This window comes from Bombina bombina, chromosome 2, assembly GCF_027579735.1.
Source record: "Bombina bombina isolate aBomBom1 chromosome 2, aBomBom1.pri, whole genome shotgun sequence".
NCBI lineage: Eukaryota > Metazoa > Chordata > Amphibia > Anura > Bombinatoridae > Bombina > Bombina bombina.
In genome coordinates, this window is record NC_069500.1 from 1,221,913,097 (window position 1) to 1,221,932,043 (window position 18,947).

Genomic DNA, 18,947 nt, shown 5'->3' on the forward strand with positions numbered 1-18,947 from the left:
AAATAAGTTCTGTACGTATTACACTAGGTGTGCCTCTGTGCGCCTGTCTATTTTTATACCTTTCTATATATATATATATATATATATATATATATATATATATATATATATATATATATATATATATATATATATATATATATATATATATATATGCGTGTATGTATGTATGCGTATATATATATATATATATATATATATATATATATATATATATATATATATATATATATATATATATATATATATATATATATATATATATATATATACACACATATATATACATGTGTGTGTTTATGTATGTATGTATATGTGGGAAGCGGCACACACCATCATAACATCCACCTGGTGCACTGCCATGTCTGTTTGGGCTCCATTTGAGAAAGGTTCTGGAGAAAACCGAAACGTTATGGGTTAAGGCCCTCTTGTTTTTTGCTTTGATGCATTAAAAGGCGTTTGTCTAAATTTCCTGTGCTGCCTGCTTTTTCCAAGGATTTTCTATACACACCCCGCCAGTGTGTGTATGTGTGTGTGTGTGTGTGTATATATATATATATATATATATATATATATATATATATATATATATATATATATATATATATATATATATATATATATATATATATATATATATATATATATATATATATATATATATATATATATATATATATATATATATATATATATATATATATATATATATATATATGAAAATTTATGCTTACCTGATAAATGCATTTCTTTTTTGACACGATGAGTCCACGGATCATCTTAAAGGGACACTGAACCCAAATGTTTTCTTTTGTGATTCAGATAGAGCATGAGATTTTAAGCAACTTTCTAATTTACTCCTATTATCAAATTTTCTTCATTCTCTCTGTATCTTTATTTGAAATGCAAGAATGTAAGTTTAGATGCCGGCCCATTTTTGGTGAACAACCTGGGTTGTCCTTGCTGATTGGTAGATAAATTCATCCACCAATGAAAAAGTGCTGTCCAGAGTCTGAACCTAAAAAAAAGCTTAGATGCCTTCTTTTTCAAATAAAGATAGCTAGAGAATGAAGAAAAATTGATAATAGGAGTAAATTAGAAAGTTGCTTAAAATTGCATGTTCTATCTGAATAACGAAAGAAAAAAATTGGGTTCAGTGTCCCTTTAATTACTAATGGGATATTCACCTCCTGGTCAGCAGGAGGAGGCAAAGAGCACCAAAGCAGAGCTGTTAAATAGCTCCTCCCTTCCCTCCCACTCCAGTCATTCGACCGAAGTTAGGAAGAGAAAGGAAAAGCCAAGGTGCAGAGGTGTATGAAGTTTACATAACCCACAACCTGTCTAAAAGAAACAGGGCGGGCTGTGGACTCATCGTGTCAAAAAAAGAATAAATGTATCAGGTAAGCATTTTCTTTTCTTTTTTTAAGACACGAGTCACGGATCATCTTAATTACTAATGGGATTCAATACCCAAGCTAGAGTACACGGATGAAAAGGGAGGGACAAGACAGGGAACCTAAACTGAAGGCACCACTGCTTGAAGAACCTTTCTCCCAAAAGCGGTCTCAGCCGAGGCAAAAGTGTCAAATTTGTAAAACTTTGAAAAAGTTTGAAGAGAGGACCAAGTTGCAGCCTTGCAAATCTGTTCCACAGAAGCTTCATTTTTGAATGCCCATGAGGAAGAAACAGCCCTCGAATATAATTAGCGGTACCCCTCTCGGGAGGCTGCTGTCCAGCAGTCTCATATGCAAAAAGTATGATACTCTTCAGCCAAAAAGAGAGAGAAGTAGCCGTAGCTTTCTGTCCCTTACATTTTCCTGAGTAAACCACAAACAAAGAAGAAGACTGACGAAAGTCCTTAGTCGCCTGTAAATAAAACTTAAAAGCACGGACCACATCCAAATTGTGCAGAAGTCTTTTCTTCTGAGAAGGATTAGGACACAATGAAAGAACAACAATCTCCTGATTAATGTTCCGATCAGAAACAACCTTAGGAAGAAATCCTAATTTAGTACGTAAAACTACCTTATCTGAATGGAAAATAAGATAAGGTGACTCATACTGTAATGCCGAGAGCTCTGACACTCTCCGAGCAGAAGAAATAAAACTTTCCAAGATAGAAACTTAATATCTAAGGAATGCATAGGCTCAAAAGGAACTCCTTGAAAAACGTTGAGAACTAAATTAAGACTCCATGGAGAAGTAACTGGTTTGAACACAGGCCTGATCCTGACCAAAGCCTGACAAAATGATTGAATATCTGGGACATCCGCCAGACGTTTGTGCAACAAAATAGATAAAGCAAAGATCTGACCCTTTAGAGAACTCGTCGATAAACCCTTCTCCAAACCCTCTTGAAGAAAAGACAAAATTCTAGGAATCCTAACCCTACTCCATGAGTAGCCCTTGGATTCACACCAATAAAAGGTATTTACGCCAAATGTTATGGTAAATCCTTCAAGTTAGGTTTTTCGAGCCTGAATCATGGTCTCTATGACCGAATCAGAAAACCCCAGCTTGGATAAAATTAAACGTAATCTCCAAGCAGTCAGCTTCAGAAAATCTAAATTTGGATGAAGGAAGGGCCCCTGAAACACAAGGTCCTTCCTCAACGGAAGTCTCCAGGGTGGTAGAGATGCCATCTCCACTAGATCCGCATACCAAATCCTGCGAGGCCAGGCCGGAGGATCACCGAAGCCCTCTCCTGTTTGATTCGAGCAAACATTACCCGAGGAAGAAAAGCAAACGGAGGAAATAGGTATGCTAGACTGAAGTTCCAAGGAACCCGCCAGAGCATCCATCAGTTCCACCTGGGGGTCCCTGGACCTCGGCATTCTGTCGGGACGCCATGAGATCCAATTTCGGTTGAAACCACTTGAGAATTATGTTTGAGAACACTTTCGGATGGAGTTCCCACTCCCCCGGATGAAAAGTCTGCCTGCTCAAGAAATCTGCCTCCCAATTGTCCACCCCTGGGATGTGGATCGCCGATAGGTAACAAAAGTGGGCTTCTACCCACTGAATTATTTTGGCTACCTCTGTCATTGCTAAGGAACTCCTCGTTCCTCCTTGATGATTGATGCAATCACCCAAGATGGTCTGTGAAAGCAGGTTCCCTGGGAGAGATGATCCAGAGACAACCACCATTGAAGAGAGTCTGTTGTCTCCTGTTCCAGAGTTATTCAAGGAGACAAGTCTGCATAATATCCATTCCATTGCCTGAGCATGCTTAACTGCAGAGGTCTGAGATGGAAACAAGCAAACGGGATGATGTCTGTTGCCGCCACCATCAGCCCTATTAACTCCATGCACTGAGCCACTGACGGCCGAGGAGTGGACTGAAGGACTCGGCAAGTATCCATAAACTTTGATTTGCTGACTTCTGTCAGAAAAATCTTCATGGACAAGGAGTCTATAATGGTTCCCAAGAAAATGACTCTTGTACCTGAAACTAGGGAACTCTTTCCCAAATTAACCTTTCACCCGTGAGTTCTCAGGAAAGATAACACTATGTCGGTGTGAGATCTTGCTTGTTAAAAAGATGGCGCCTGGAATAGAATGTCATCCAGATAAGACGCCACCCCTATGCCCTGTGACCGAAGTACCGTCAACAGAGACCCCAGAATCTTTGTGAAGATTCTGGGAGCAGCGGCCAGGCCGAAAGGAAGAGCCACATATTGGAATTGTTTGTCCTGGAAGGCAAATCTTAGGAACTTGTGATGATCCCTGTGAATAGGAACATGTAGGTATGCGTCCTTTAAATCCACAGTTGTCATGAATTGACCCTCCTGGATTAAGGGAAGAATGGAATGAATAGTTTCCATCTTGAAGGATGGAACCCTGAGAAATTTGTTTAGACTCTTTAGATCTAAAATTGGTCTGAAGATAATCATGAAAGAAGAAACCTGCCTATGGGAGGAAAACTTCTAAACTCCAATTTGTATCCCTGAGACACTTTCTATTGCCCAGGGATCCTGAACGTCCCGAACCCAAGCCTGAACGAAGAAGGAAAGTCTGCCCCCTACCAGATTCGGTCCCGAACGGGGGCATGTCCTTAATGCCGTTTTGGATTCAATAGCAGGCTTCTTGGATTGTTTACCTTTGTTCCAAGACTAGTTGGGTCTCCATGTAGGCTTAGATTGTTCCTGATTAAAGAAGAAAGAGGAAGAATTTCCCTTGAAAATTAAAAAGGAACGAAAATTACTCGGTCGTCCCTTTTGTTTGTTTCTCTTAATCCTGAGGAAGGAGATGACCCTTACCTCTCGTGATATCAGAGATAATTTCCGTCAGGCCAGGTCCAAACAAGGTCTTCCCCTTGTAAGGAATCGCTAGAAGCTTAGACTTAAATGACACGTCCGCAGACCAAGGTTTTAACCATAAGGCTCTGAGGGCTAGGACAGAGAAACCTGAACTCTTAGCTGCCAGTTTAATAATCTGAAGGGAAGCGCCCGTAATAAAAGCATTAGCTAGCTTCAGAGCTTTTATCCTGTCTTGGATCTCTTTCAAAGAAGTCTCAGTCCTGAGAGACTCGGACAGAGCATCAAACCAATATGCTGCTGCACTAGTGACAATAGCAATGCACGCAGCTGGCTGCAATAGCAGACCCTGGTGAACATAAATCTTTTAAAGTAAACCCTCTAACTTCTTGTCCATAGGATCTTTGAAAGCACAACTATCATCTATGGGAATAGTAGTTCTCTTTGCTAAGGTGGAAACAGCTCCTTTCACCTTAGGAACCGTTTGCAAAGCATCCTTGAAAGAGTCAGCTATGGGAAACATCTTCTTAAAAATAGGGGAGGGAGAAAGGGGAATGCCTGGTCTCGCCCATTCCTTAGTAACGATCTCGGAAGCTCGCTTTGGAACCGGAAATACGTCTGAGTAAGAAGGAACTTCGAAATATCTGTTTAATTTACTAGACTTCGCAGGGGCAACCACAACCGTGGAGTCACAGTCGTCTAAAGTAACCAAAACCTCCCTGAGCAGCAGGCGGAGGTGTTCTAGCTTAAACCTAAAAGTTACAACCTCTGAGTCCGTCAGAGGCAATGAACCTTCTGAATCTGAGATTTCACCCTCAGATGATACAGCAGTACCCTCATCTTCATGGCCTTGGGAGGGTACCTCTGAAATTGCAACAATTGCATCAGAACTTACTGAATGTCTGGTTTTCCTCTTACATTTGCCCTGCAACATTGGGAAAGCAGACAATGCATCAGAAATGGTAGAAGCAATGTCTTTTAAAGTAATGCCAGCGGGAGCTATAGCAGAAGGGTAAATTTTGGGACGCTTGGGGAGAAAGCTGCGGCATACTTTGAACCTCATCATTAGACTCTTAGAAAGCATCCGCCTTTGAAAAGTTTTGCTCAGAAAAAATCTTTTCCCTATAGTTTAAAGTCCTCTCAATACATGAGGGACAGAAAGGGATAAGTGGTTCCACATTTGCATCAACACACAAGGAGCAAGTCTCCTTGGTCCATACTGAATCACAATAGTATAATCATGCAATAAAAACTTTAATTTTACCCAAAAAAGTTAAAATGCAAAAAACGCTACTGGTTCTTTAAATTTAAAAGTGCAACTTTTTTACTGCACTTGTAAAAAACGTACCCAAAAAAACTATAAACTAATAAAAATGAATTAATTTGTATTTAGACACCCCTACACCTCAGCAACTCTGCTGAGGCGCCTAACTGCCAGCCAGACTTCACTATCCCCACTTGTGGAACTGAAACAATCCGGGAATACAGCAGCAACAAAACCGGAACACAGAGAACTAAAACCGCCTGCTTAAAACATAGAAAACCATGGGGTTCTAGTGACACGCTCTACAACAGAAGAAGAACTGAATACTGCGCAGATACAGGAAGCGCGCAAATTCGAAGCCCCGCCCATCATGGGCGTTACTGTATTTTCAACTCCCGACCGGCTTATCTATTTGTTTAAGTCGTAGGAAAATTTAACCACCATAGGAAAAATTTAAACAAGCTTAACTCCCAGCCCCAGTGCCTGCAGTTATAGCTGTCCAAATACCCTCCAAATACAGAGAGCTTGATGTCCCAAACATAAAGAGCCCCTATCAAATGAGCCTTATATGTTTAACTGATTAAATTAAAGTGCACACTTTCCTCTGAGTTTAATGTCTTTTGACCCCAGAATAAAAAAGTCAGCACTTACCTTTAAAATCTGCACCGACAGCAGGGCAGCCCAGCAGGTTTATGAGGTCCGCTCCCTTACATAGCCCTGTGGATAAAGATAAAGCCTGAGTAATCTTACTTAAAGGGACACTATACCCAAATATTTTCTTTCACGATTCAGATAAAGAATATAATTTTAAACAACATTCCAGTTTACTTATATTACCTAATTTGCTTTATTCTTTAGATATACTTTAATGAAGAAATAGCAATGCACACAGTGAACCAATCACAGGAGGCATCTATGTGCAGCTACCAATCAGCAGCTACTAAGCATATCTAGATATGCATTCAGCAAAGAATATCAAGAGAATGAAGCAAAATAGATAATAGAAGTCAATTAGAAAGCTGTTTATAATTGTATGCTCTTTCTAAATCATGAAAGAAAAAATTTGGGTTTCATGTCCCTTTAAAGGGACACTGAACGCAAATTTTTTCTTTCCTGATTCAGATAAAACATGCAATTTTAAGCAACTTTCTAATTTACTCCTATTATCAAGTTTTCTTCGTTCTCTTTCTATCTTTATTTGAAAAAAGGCATCTAAGCTAAGGAGCCAGCATTTTTTTGGGTTCAGACCCATAGACCGCACTTGATTATTGGTGCTGTCCAATCAGCAAGGACAACCCAGGTTGTTCACCAAAAATGGGCCAGCATCTAAACTAATATTCTTGCTTTTCAAATAAACAAATCAAGAGAATGAAGAACATTTGATAAAAGGAGTAAATTAGAAATTATTAAAATTGCATGCTCTATCTGAATCACAAAAGAAAAAAACTTGGGTTCAGTGTCCCTTTAAGCCATCAGGGTTAGGGCAGCATCAATGTATGGGAGGCGCAGTGAGAATTATATCCCACAAGTTCCCATTGCTCTAAAGCCACCAATGCCCTACTGAAGAGACTGATATGGACTACGGCTACACCCTAGAACAAAGCAGCACAATCTTTTACTACTTTAAAAATAATAAACTCTTGATTGAAGAATCTTTTCTAACACCTCACTTTACCACTTCCTATCACTAACGTAGGCAAAGAGAATGACTGGGGTGGGATGGAAGGGAGGAGCTATTTAACAGCTCTGCTGTGGTGCTCCTTACCTCCTCCTGCTGACCAGGAGGTGAATATCCCATTAGTAATTAAGATGATCTGTGGACTTGTGTCTTAAAAAAGAAAAAAAAAAAAAATATTTTTTATATATATATATATATATATATATATATATATATATATATATATATATATATATATAAATAGAACATATGATTCAATGAACTATATGAAAGATAGGGAGTCAAGCACTCTTTTATAAGCAAATCAAAAGATTTAATATCTGGATAATAACTGAACTTTGCAATAACCGCCTTTTGTGGAGAGTCAGCCTGGTTTGATCTTGTTTGCACTATACTGGATATGCTACGTATGAACTGTTAACAATTTTGTCTTTTCTGACATGTATCTGTTTGTATATACCTGCAAGCAACTGCTGTTACAACTTTTGCTATGATAGGATCATTTGTATGCCACTCATAAGGCACCTCATCATACTTAGATCCCAAAATTGTTTCTGTCCGGTAAATATCCCTTGTAATTTCTTGGGTACCGAGCACAGTAGGGTGTAGTATGCTAGAGGTCTTTCTGAATGATTCATATCATATGCATAACGTTCTAATATTATGCCCTTTAGTTGGGACTGCTGATATTACTTTCCACTGTGTGCTAGCTGTTCATTATTAATATTCCATCACATTTGGATCCCATTTGTTATCTGCCTGATATTAGCCCTTATACTATTTTGGGTATCATGTGCAGCTAGGGTGTAGTGTGTTTGGAATATTTATAAACATTAAGCATATTTTATGCTATTTTGATTAGGTGTGCACACCTTCAGGGACAAAATTGATGTCATGTGTTGGTATACATGTCTTGATTATTGGTGACATAACTACATTTTTAAGATATTAAATCTTTTGATTTGCTTATAAAAGAGTGCTTGACTCCCTATCTTTCATATAGTTCATTGAATCATATGTTCTATTTCTTCTCTTATAGTTTATTGTTATAATATGATATATAGGGTCTGCACTACTGACGATTATACTATTAATAGTTTATCAGTGTAAGATTTTGTATTTATATCAACCATTTGTCCGGTACCCCCCTTTTGAAATATATAAATATATATATATATATATATATATATATATATATATATATATATATATATATATATATATATATATATATATATATATATATATATATATATATATATATATATATATATATATACACACATATATATATATACACATACATACATACTCTGCAGCACACATACATACATACATACTCTGCAGCTGGTATAACAAGTCATTGGAAATACAAGGAAAATTTTTTACAGTACACTGTTGCTTTGATGCAGTGATGTTTTTGTAGAACATTAGAAAAAAAAAGCATACAATACCTGAATATTGCTTTCATTGGCACCACGCCGCCTTCCTTCTACTCGAGTGATAGTAGTTGTTTGTCCTATCACATCAATTGTGCCTGAAGGTTTTCTGCTGTAATACACAGACGACAATACAGTAATGATTAAGATGAAAATTTAGTGAGACGCTATTAAAACTTCCGCTTTAATAAATCCTTAAAGACATGCATTCAGGTATTTTGTATTTTACTCATGGATTAAAGGGACATACTAGGTCAATAATACTATAGTACATAAATAGGTCAACACTCTCTTATGTGTTTAAACACCTCAAGACTTTTTTATATACTTAGTTGTGCATAATGAAACAAGTTTGATTAAATATATTGCCACTTTTCACGTAATTTAACTCTGAAAATTGAGCAATTTCTAATTGTCGAACCTCAAAATGCACCATGACGACCTGTGCCTAACTGGCTTTATCGGGTAACAACTGCAAAACAATGCATTTCATACTAACTGTATGACAGTGGCTAGTCATGTCTGAACTAAAGCCCAGGTTGTCTCCTACAAATTAGGGAAATGGTAGGTGGAGTTTGGCTATAAAAAATAATTGCAGTAAAAATTATGTTCATTTGTTTTAAAAAGTTAAGATATTAAGTTATTATTATAAGCAACACAACAACAAAAAAGTATTGAAACTGCAAGGTGTTTCCTGTCCTTTTAACTCCACAAAGTTGCTTTAAATCATTAAAATATGATCAGTAGCTGCAATGTGTTGGCTTTGCCCAGCACTTAAATGTCAATGCAATGGATCTCCTGACCAAACTTTAATTATGTAACAAAAATAATCGTCAACGCCAGGAGAGCAAAGCACACAAGCTCACTATAAAAAACGGCCACCTGACTACTACTAGTCTTGATAAAGGCCTCTGTTGGCCGAAACGCATTGACCTCCTGTGACATACCAGCCCGAGTTCCTATTTGTATATGGTGAGAACTTTTCCTTTTAGTTTAGCTAGCTTTTTTTGTGAATCTGTTTTTTCTTCCACAGGTACCTTTAGATGTTCTTACCCTGAACCAGAAGTTTTGGATAAAAGATTTTCCTCCCCTGGATAAAAAGTATTTTCCACTCTGTTCTCTGGACCCTTCCACATTGGACCTTCACTGGATTTTTTTACTCTTTGTGACTGTATAGACTTTGTTACTATATTGTTGCTTTATATATGGGACGTCCCTTTATCTGAGCATAGATTCATAAACAACATTCATTTCTTTATTGTTGTTTTTGTTATACCCTTATTTTGTCATATGTTTGACATATGTTTTCACTGTTGCTTTTAAACATTTTACTCTAGATTGTGAATAACTCTGCTAGATTGCATAGTTCTAGCTATCTTGTTCTATATATTCCTTGGATTAAAACCATTTTTAAATACAACATTTTTATATATTCTTTATTGCCTGTATTTTACACCCTATTTCTATGTTCCTTATTAATACAGTATTATGTGTTATTAATACAGTACTATGTGTTATTTCTACGCTCTTTAGTAATACAGTATTATGTGTTGTTTCTACGCTCTTTAATAATACAGTATTATGTGTTATTAATACAGTACTATGTGTTGTTTCTACGCTCTTTAGTAATACAGTATTATGTGTTATTAATACAGTACTATGTGTTATTTCTACGCTCTTTAGTAATACAGTATTATGTGTTATTAATACAGTACTATGTGTTATTTCTACGCTCTTTAGTAATACAGTATTATGTGTTGTTTCTACGCTCTTTAATAATACAGTATTATGTGTTATTAATACAGTATTATGTGTTATTAATACAGTACTATGTGTTGTTTCTACGCTCTTTAGTAATACAGTATTATGTGTTATTAATACAGTACTATGTGTTATTTCTACGCTCTTTAGTAATACAGTATTATGTGTTATTAATACAGTACTATGTGTTATTTCTACGCTCTTTAGTAATACAGTATTATGTGTTATTAATACAGTACTATGTGTTATTTCTACGCTCTTTAGTAATACAGTATTATGTGTTATTAATACAGTACTATGTTATTTCTACGCTCTTTAGTAATACAGTATTATGTGTTATTAATACAGTACTATGTGTTATTTCTACGCTCTTTAGTAATACAGTATTATGTGTTATTTCTACGCTCTTTAGTAATACAGTATTATGTATTGTTTGGCCATTATACACCCATATTGATAATCTCTTTAGGCCTAGCTTTTCCACCAGAACACTTAAGCCCCCTTTGGGTGGCGCTCCTATGTCCCCACAATTTATTCAAACTTTAATTATGTGTTTATTCCCTTTGCGAGGCATTACACAGTACCAGGAAACACTAGCAAAATAACAAAATGCTCTAGCACATCAGGGAATCTTATTATTATGCTAGTATGTACCTAGAGTCTCCCAACTTGAGCAAAGTTCAGCCATTCTGCCTCAACATTTTTTATTATTCTTGGGAAACAAACACACTAGCATGTGCCCAGCCTTTTAGGACCAGTGTCAAACTCTCCTGATCTAAATGAAAAACATTCACACATCTTGATCTGTATCATCGATCTCAACTTTAAAGTTTATTTAGCTATTAAAGGGACATGAAACACAAAAATTGTTTTCATTATTCAGATAGATCATACAATTTTAAATCTAATTTGCTCCATGTTGTCACTTTAAAGGGACACTGAACCCAAATTTTTTATTTCATGATTCAGATAGAGCATGCAATTTTAAGCAACTTTCTAATTTACTCCTATTATCAATTTTTCTTCGTTCTCTTGCTATCTTTATTTAAAAAGCAGGAATATGATGCATAGGAGCCAGCCCATTTTTGGTTGAGAACCTGGGTTATGCTTGCATATTGGTGGGTAGATGTCAGCCTCCAGAAAGCTAGCGCTATCCATGGTGCTGAACCTAAAATAGGCTGGCTGCTAAGATTTACATTCCTGCTTTTAAAATAAAGATAGCAAGAGAACAAAGAAAAAAATGATAATAGGAGTAAATTAGAAAGTTGCTTATTAATTTCATGCTCTATCTGAATCATGAAAGAAAAAATATGGGTTCAGCGTCCCTTTAAGCAATTTTGTATGGACTTAACAATAAAGAGAAATAAAAAAAATATAAACTGCTCTATTTAATTTGCACCTGGTTCACTCCTATGCTGCGCACAGAAAAAGATATGTGCAGATTATAAAGCCAAAAGCAGTTTAGGGAAATCAGTAAAAAATATGTTACACACTAGCAGACATTTAATGCTGTAATTCTATCAACACATTTTACTTACATATAGAAACCCTAATTTTAATAAAATTAGCTAAATCAAAAGCAACAATCAAGACTTTGTTACCCTCCTGTGTTTTGTAGTAAGGGGACCCAAATAAAACTAAATATAAAGATTTCTATACAAAAAAATATAACCTTTACAGAGAACCTAAAATGAGTCAAAGGAACTAGCTCCAACACCAGTCTGCTGTAAAGGAATATGAACACTTGCTTCCACTTATTATGCTGGAAATTAGTTACATTTCTATATTCTTACAAAGTACCAGTGTTATAGCAGCTTAGAGACTACAAAAGTCTTCTTTTCTATGGATAGTCAATAGAAGAAGCCCAGGTATGATCTGGTCATTAAAATGAATGTACCATCTTTAGATGTCTCACTGCTTGATGTATTTGCATAGTATTTAACATGCTACTTGTCATTTAAGAATATAATAAAAAGTATTTACTTAGTATCTGGGGAGTTCTCTTAACCCCTTAATGACCACAGCACTTTGCCATTTTCTGTCCGTTTGGGACCAAGGCTATTTTTACATTTTTGCGGTGTTTGTGTTTAGCTGTAATTCTCCTCCTATTCATTTACTGTACCCACATATATTATATACCGTTTTTCTCGCCATTAAATGGACTTTCTAAAGATACCATTATTTTCATCATATCTTATAATTTACTATAAAATTTTTTTATAAAATATGAGGAAAAAATGGAAAAAAAAAAAACACACTTTTTCTTACTTTGACCCCCAAAATCTGTTGCGCATCTACAACCCCCAAAAAACACCCATGCTAAATAGTTTCTAAATTTTGTCCTGAGTTTAGAAATACCCAATGTTTACATGTTCTTTGCTTTTTTTGCAAGTTATAGGGCCATAAATACAAGTAGCACTTTGCTATTTCCAAACCACTTTTTTTCAAAATTAGCGCTAGTTACATTGGAACACTGATATCTGTCAGGAATCCCTGAATATCCCATGACATGTATATATTTTTTTTTAGAAGACATCCCAAAGTATTGATCTAGGCCCATTTTGGTATATTTCATGCCACCATTTCACCGCCAAATGCGATCAAATAAAAAGAAAAACGTTCACTTTTTCACAAACTTTAGGTTTCTCACTGAAATTATTTACAAACAGCTTGTGCAATTATGGCATAAATGGTTGTAATTTTTTCTCTGGGATCCCCTTTGTTCAGAAATAGCAGACATATATGGCTTTGGCGTTGCTTTTTGGTAATTAGAAGGCTGCTAAATGCCACTACGCACCACACATGTATTATGCCCAGCAGTGAAGGGGTTAATCAGGGAGCATGTAGGGAGCTTTTTGGGGTAATTTTAGCTTTAGTGTAGTAGACAACCCAAAGTATGGATCTAGGCCCATTTTGGTATATTTCATGCCAACATTTCACCGCCAAATGCGATTAAATAAAAAAAAAAAAAAAAAAGTTAAATTTTTCCAAATTTTAGGTTTCTCACTGAAATCATTTACAAACATCTTGTGCAATTATGGATAAAATGGTTGTAAATGCTTCTCTGGGATCCCCTTTGTTCAGAAATAGCAGACATTTATGGCTTTGGCGTTGCTTTTTGGTAATTAGACGGCCGCTAAATGACGCTGCGCACCACACGTGTATTATGCCCAGCAGTGCAGGGGTTAATTAGGGAGCTTGTAGGGTTGATTTTAGCTTTAGTGTAGTAGAAAACCCCAAGTATTGATCTAGACCCATTTTGGTATATTTCATCCCACCATTTCACCGCCAAATGCGATCAAATAAAAAAAAAAATAGTCAACTTTTTCACAAACTTTAGGTTTCTCACTGAAATTATTTACTAACAGTTTGTGCAATTATGGCACAAATGGTTGTAAATGCTTCTCTGGGATCCCCTTTGTTCAGAAATAGCAGACATATATGGCTTTGGCATTGCTTTTTGGTAATTAGAAGGCCGCTAAATGCCGCTGTGCATCACACGTGTATTATGGCTAGCAGTGAAGGGGTTAATTAGGGAGCTTGTAGGGTTCATTTTAGCTTTAGTGTAGAGATCAGTCTCCCACCTGACACATCACACCCCCTGATCCCTCCCAAACAGCTCCCTGCCCTCCCCCACCCCACTATTGTCCCCGCCATCTTAAGTACTGGCAGAAAGTCTGCCAGTACTAAAATAAAAGGAATCTTTGCATTTCAATTGCTTTTTTTAAAGCATATTTACATATGCTGCTGTGTAGAGTCCCCCCTTAGCCTCCAACCTCCCTGATCCCACCCCCCCAAACAGCTCTCTAACCTCCCCCTCTACCTTCTTGGGAGCCATATTGGGTACTGGCAGCTATATAATAATTTTTTTTTATTTTATTTTTTTCTGTAGTGTAGCTTCCCCCCACCAAGACCACACCCCCACCTCCTCCCAGATCCCTCTTTTTATTTCAAGGGGCATTCCCTCCCCCCTTTCTCCCACTTACAAAACTTTTATTTTCTACAGTGTAGTGGTTCCCACCCACTCCCTCCCCGTGCCCGCCCTCCGTCCCTGCGCACGTCTATGGGCGCCCCCGATGACCCCGACCCCTCTCTGCCTTGGAACCCATCGATGGCCGACCACCCGCCTCCCACTTCAGCTCCCACCCGCCTCCCACTTCAGCTCCCACCCACCAATGAATGCGGCCATCGATGTCCGGTGCAGAGAGGCATCCTGCAATAACCGGAAAGTAGCTGGAAGCGATCAGGATCGCTTCCAGCTGCTTTCCAGACCGACGACGTACGCCATACGTCCTCGGTCGTTAAGTGTATTTTTCTCAGGACGTATGGCGTACGTCGGTCATTAAGGGGTTAATAACGCATTAAAAAGTATAATTTCTATAGATATTTACATGTCTAAGTAAAACAAATTTTTAAACAGTTGCCATAAGCATTATAATGGAATTTTTTTTTTTTTTTTTTTTATGTTGTATTCTTTAATTGCAAACTGCAGTATGTGTACCCACCTTGGTGGCTGAGTGCCAGATTTAAATACTGAAGTGGGAGACGTGAACTCTTGTTTTACTGTTTGCAATACTGCTTCCTTCTCAGAATTTCCAGTTCTGCCCTGCTGAACCTTCAGAGGAATGAAAAAATAATAAAAAAAATAATGAAGCCATGTTAAAGAAAAACAAGGTATGTACATGTTTGTGTGTATATATATATATATACACACACACAATTGTATGCAAAAGTTTAGGCACCCCTGACAATTTCCATGAATAAATAATTGGGTGTTTGGATCAGCAATTTCATTTTGATCTATCAAATAACTGAAGGACACAGTAATATTTCAGTAGTGAAATTAGGTTTATTGGATTAACAGAAAATATACAATATACAATATGCATCTAAACAAAATTAGACCAGTGCATAAATTTGGGCACCCCAACAGAAATATTGCATCAATATTTAGTAGAGCCTCCTTAAGCAGAAATAACAGCCTCTAGATGCTTCCTATAGCCTGTAATGAGTGTCTGGATTCTGGATGAAGGTATTTTGGACCATTCCTCCTTGCAAAACATCTCCAGTTCAGTTAGGTTTGATGGTTGCCGAGCATGGACAGCCCGCTTCAAATCACCCCACAGATTTTCAATGATAGGTCTGGGGACTGGGATGGCCATTCCAGAACATTGTACTTGTTCCTCTGCATAAATGCCAGAGTAGATTTTGAGCAGTGTTTTGGGTTGTTGTCTTGCTGAAATATCCAGCCCCGGCGTAACTTCAACTTTGTGACTGATTCCTCAACATTATTCTTAAGTATCTGTTGATATTGAGTGGAATCCATGCAACCCTCAACTATAACAATATTCTCAGTACCGGCACTGGCCACACAGCCCCACAGCATGATGGAACATCCACCAAATTTTACTATGGGTAGCAAGTGTGTGTCTTGGAACGCTGTGTTCTTTTGCCGCCCTGCATAACGCCCCTTGTTATGACTAAATAACTCACTCTTTGTTTCATCAGTCAACAGCACCTTCTTCCAAAATGAAGCTGGCTTGTCCAAATGTGCGTTTGCATACCTCAAGCGACTCTGTTTGTGGCGTGTGTGCAGAAAAGGCTTCTTCCGCATCACTCTCCCATACAGCTTCTCCTTGTGCAAAGTGCGCTGAATTGTTGACAGTGACACCATCTGCAGCAAGATGATGTTGTAGGTCTTTGGAGGTGGTCTGTGGGCTGTTTTTAATCGTTCTCACCATCTTTTGCCTTTCCGATATTTTACTTGGCCTGCCACTTCTGGCTTTTACAAGAAATGGGTCTGTGGTCTTCGATTTCCTCCCTATGTTCCACACAGTGGACACTGACAGCTTAAATCTCTGCGATAGCTTTTCGTAGCCTTACCCTAAACCATAATATTTAAAAAATCTTTTTTTCAGGTCATTTGAGAGTTGTTTTGAGGCCCCCATGTTGCCACTCTTCAGAGAAGAGTCAAAGAGAACAACAACTTGCAATTGGCCACCTTAAATACATTTTCTCATGATCGGATGCACCCGTCTATGAAGTTCAAGGCTTAATAGGCTCACCAAACCAATTGTGTGTTCCAATTAATCAGTGCTAGGTAGTTACAGGTATTCAAATCAACAAAATGACAACGGTGTCCAAATTTATGCACCTGTCTAATTTCATTTTGATGCATATTGCACATTTTCTGTTAATCCAATAAACCTCATTTCACTACTGAAATATTACTGTGTCCTTCAGTTATTTGATAGACCAAAATGAAATTGCTGATCCAAACACTCAATTATTTATAAATGGAAATCATGGAAATTGTCAGGGGTGCCTAAACTTTTGCATACAACTGTGTGTGTATATATATATATAATACTCATACCGTTATTTTATTTGTTGATGAGGTAACAGGAAGAGCTTCCAGGCCCATCCTTAACCTCTTCTGTTTCTCACAGTATGCTTTCCATGTATCTTCATTAAAACCATAATTGAAATAGTCCGAGAGATCCGCCCCTACAAAAATAAAATATATTTAAATAAAAATAGGTAACAGAAAGTGCATGTGCCGCAGGAAACTGGAAAACTTTGCTAATGTTCTCTCTACACACACACATTATATATATATATATATATATATATATATATATATATATATATATATATATATATATATATATATATATATATATATATATATATATATATATATAAAAACATATTTTCATTAAAAAAAAAGTTTGGATTTCAGGATTTGGAAATGTGTACCTGTTATTTATTTACCTCTCTCCACACACAGACAATTATCTAAAAACATGTCAGGATTTTTGCATCTCTCTGAATTACATGAATCAGGTACCGTCACTTTGATTAAGGTAGCTATACACTAACAGTATTGTTTGCAGCCCCTGGAGGTCCAGAGCTGGATAACGCTGAGCTACACATTGATGATTGTTTTACATTTTCCTCCGACTGCGTAACATCCTTCCTTATTACATCTAGAGTTAGCAAAGACACTGGACATTATTTACTGAAAAAATGTTCAGCTAATGAGAATCTGAATAGATGCTGCTGTTAAAGGCTAGTTATTTTTTTCCCTGTGACTAAAACAATGTACTAAATCAAAATACAAATATTACCTGGTTTCCTCCACGGTTTGTCCTCAAAAGAATCCAAGTCTACATCCACAAGAGGAACTCCATTAATGTTGCCAGGAGCATCTAGATCTACCCCTTTACCTTTGCCTCCTGCACAACAAAAAGAAATTGCAATTACAACATTTGTTAATTATTATTTTTGCACACTCTGTACTGAATAAACATTTCAGAACCTGATGCACTGCATGAGACACCAATATATACCAGTAAAACTGTAAGAGGGGCAAAACCAACATACATTTACGCATCTTTTCATAATAATTTTTAAAACATTTTCAACACTAAGCTTTGCTATGTAAGCATGAAGAAAATGCTATTTACATCACAGCAGATTCCATTATTACTTATAAGGTGATTTTAAATATTGAGAAAACATGTAAAACTTTTATGTGACTTTTGTTCCTTTAGGAAAGTACCAACAGAATGCAGATGGTTAATAAACTCAGTGAAAGTTAGCATCTATATTACATTGTTTTATAAGAGCCCTAAAAAAGAAACTATCAATGCACTTAAGTAACAAACATGTTTTAGTTAAAAGGACTGTCTAATCAAAATTAAACTTTCACGATTCAGATAGGGAATGCAATTTTAAGCAACTTTCTAATTTACTCCTATTGTCAATTTGCCTTTGTTCTCTTGCTATCTTTATTTAAAATGCAGGAATGTAAAGCTTAGGAGCCGGCCCATTTTAGATTCAGCACCCTAGATAGCGCTTGCTTATTGGTGACTACATTCAGTCAGAGTAAATGGGCCGGCTCCTAAGCATTTACATTTAAAATAAAAAGATAGCAAGACAAAGACAAATTGGTAATATGAGTTAATAAGAAAGTTGCTTAAAATGTCATGCTCTATCTGAATAATTAAAGGGACAGTCAAGCCAAAAAAAACTTTCATTATTTAAATAGGGAATGTAATTTTAAACAATTTTCCAGTTTACTTTTATCACCAATTTTGCTTTGTTCTCTTGGCATTCTTAGTTGAAAGCTAAACCTAGGGGGTTCATATGCTAATTTCTTAGACCTTGAAGACTGCCTCTAATCTTAATGCATTTTGACCACTAGAGGGCATTAGTTCATGTGTTTCATATAGACAACATTGAGCTCATGCACGTGAAGTTACCCTGGAGTGAGCACTGATTGGCTAAAATGCAAGTCTGTCAAAAGTACTGAAATAAGGGGACAGTTTGCAGAGGCTTAGATACAAGGTAATCAAAGGAGGTAAAAAGTATATTTCTATAACAGTTTTGGTTATGCAAAACCGTGGAATGGATAATAAAAGGGATTATCTTTCTTTTTAAACAATAACAATTCTGGTGTTGACTGTCCCTTTAAAGAAAATGTTTGGATCTAGTATCCCTTTAACTATAATGCAAAACACTGCCCTAGACATTATGTTTAGGAA

The 18,947-nt window shown here is 36.7% G+C and overlaps 1 protein-coding gene across 4 annotated transcripts in view; it reads right to left on the reverse strand.

Moving 5' to 3' along the window:
* Positions 1–18,947, reverse strand: part of FIP1L1 (factor interacting with PAPOLA and CPSF1) — a 259,017-nt gene that overhangs the window by 212,211 nt on the left and 27,859 nt on the right. For 3 of the 4 annotated variants that reach the window (XM_053703971.1, XM_053703969.1, XM_053703968.1), the window contains exons 6-9: positions 17,529–17,636; positions 16,775–16,905; positions 14,904–15,013; positions 8,653–8,749 (exon numbers count right to left, since the gene is read on the reverse strand). In XM_053703971.1, coding sequence (XP_053559946.1) covers positions 8,653–8,749; positions 14,904–15,013; positions 16,775–16,905; positions 17,529–17,636 — 446 coding nt within the window. The remainder of the gene's footprint in view (positions 1–8,652; positions 8,750–14,903; positions 15,014–16,774; positions 16,906–17,528; positions 17,637–18,947) is intronic. The other variant, XM_053703970.1, reaches the window with a different exon arrangement.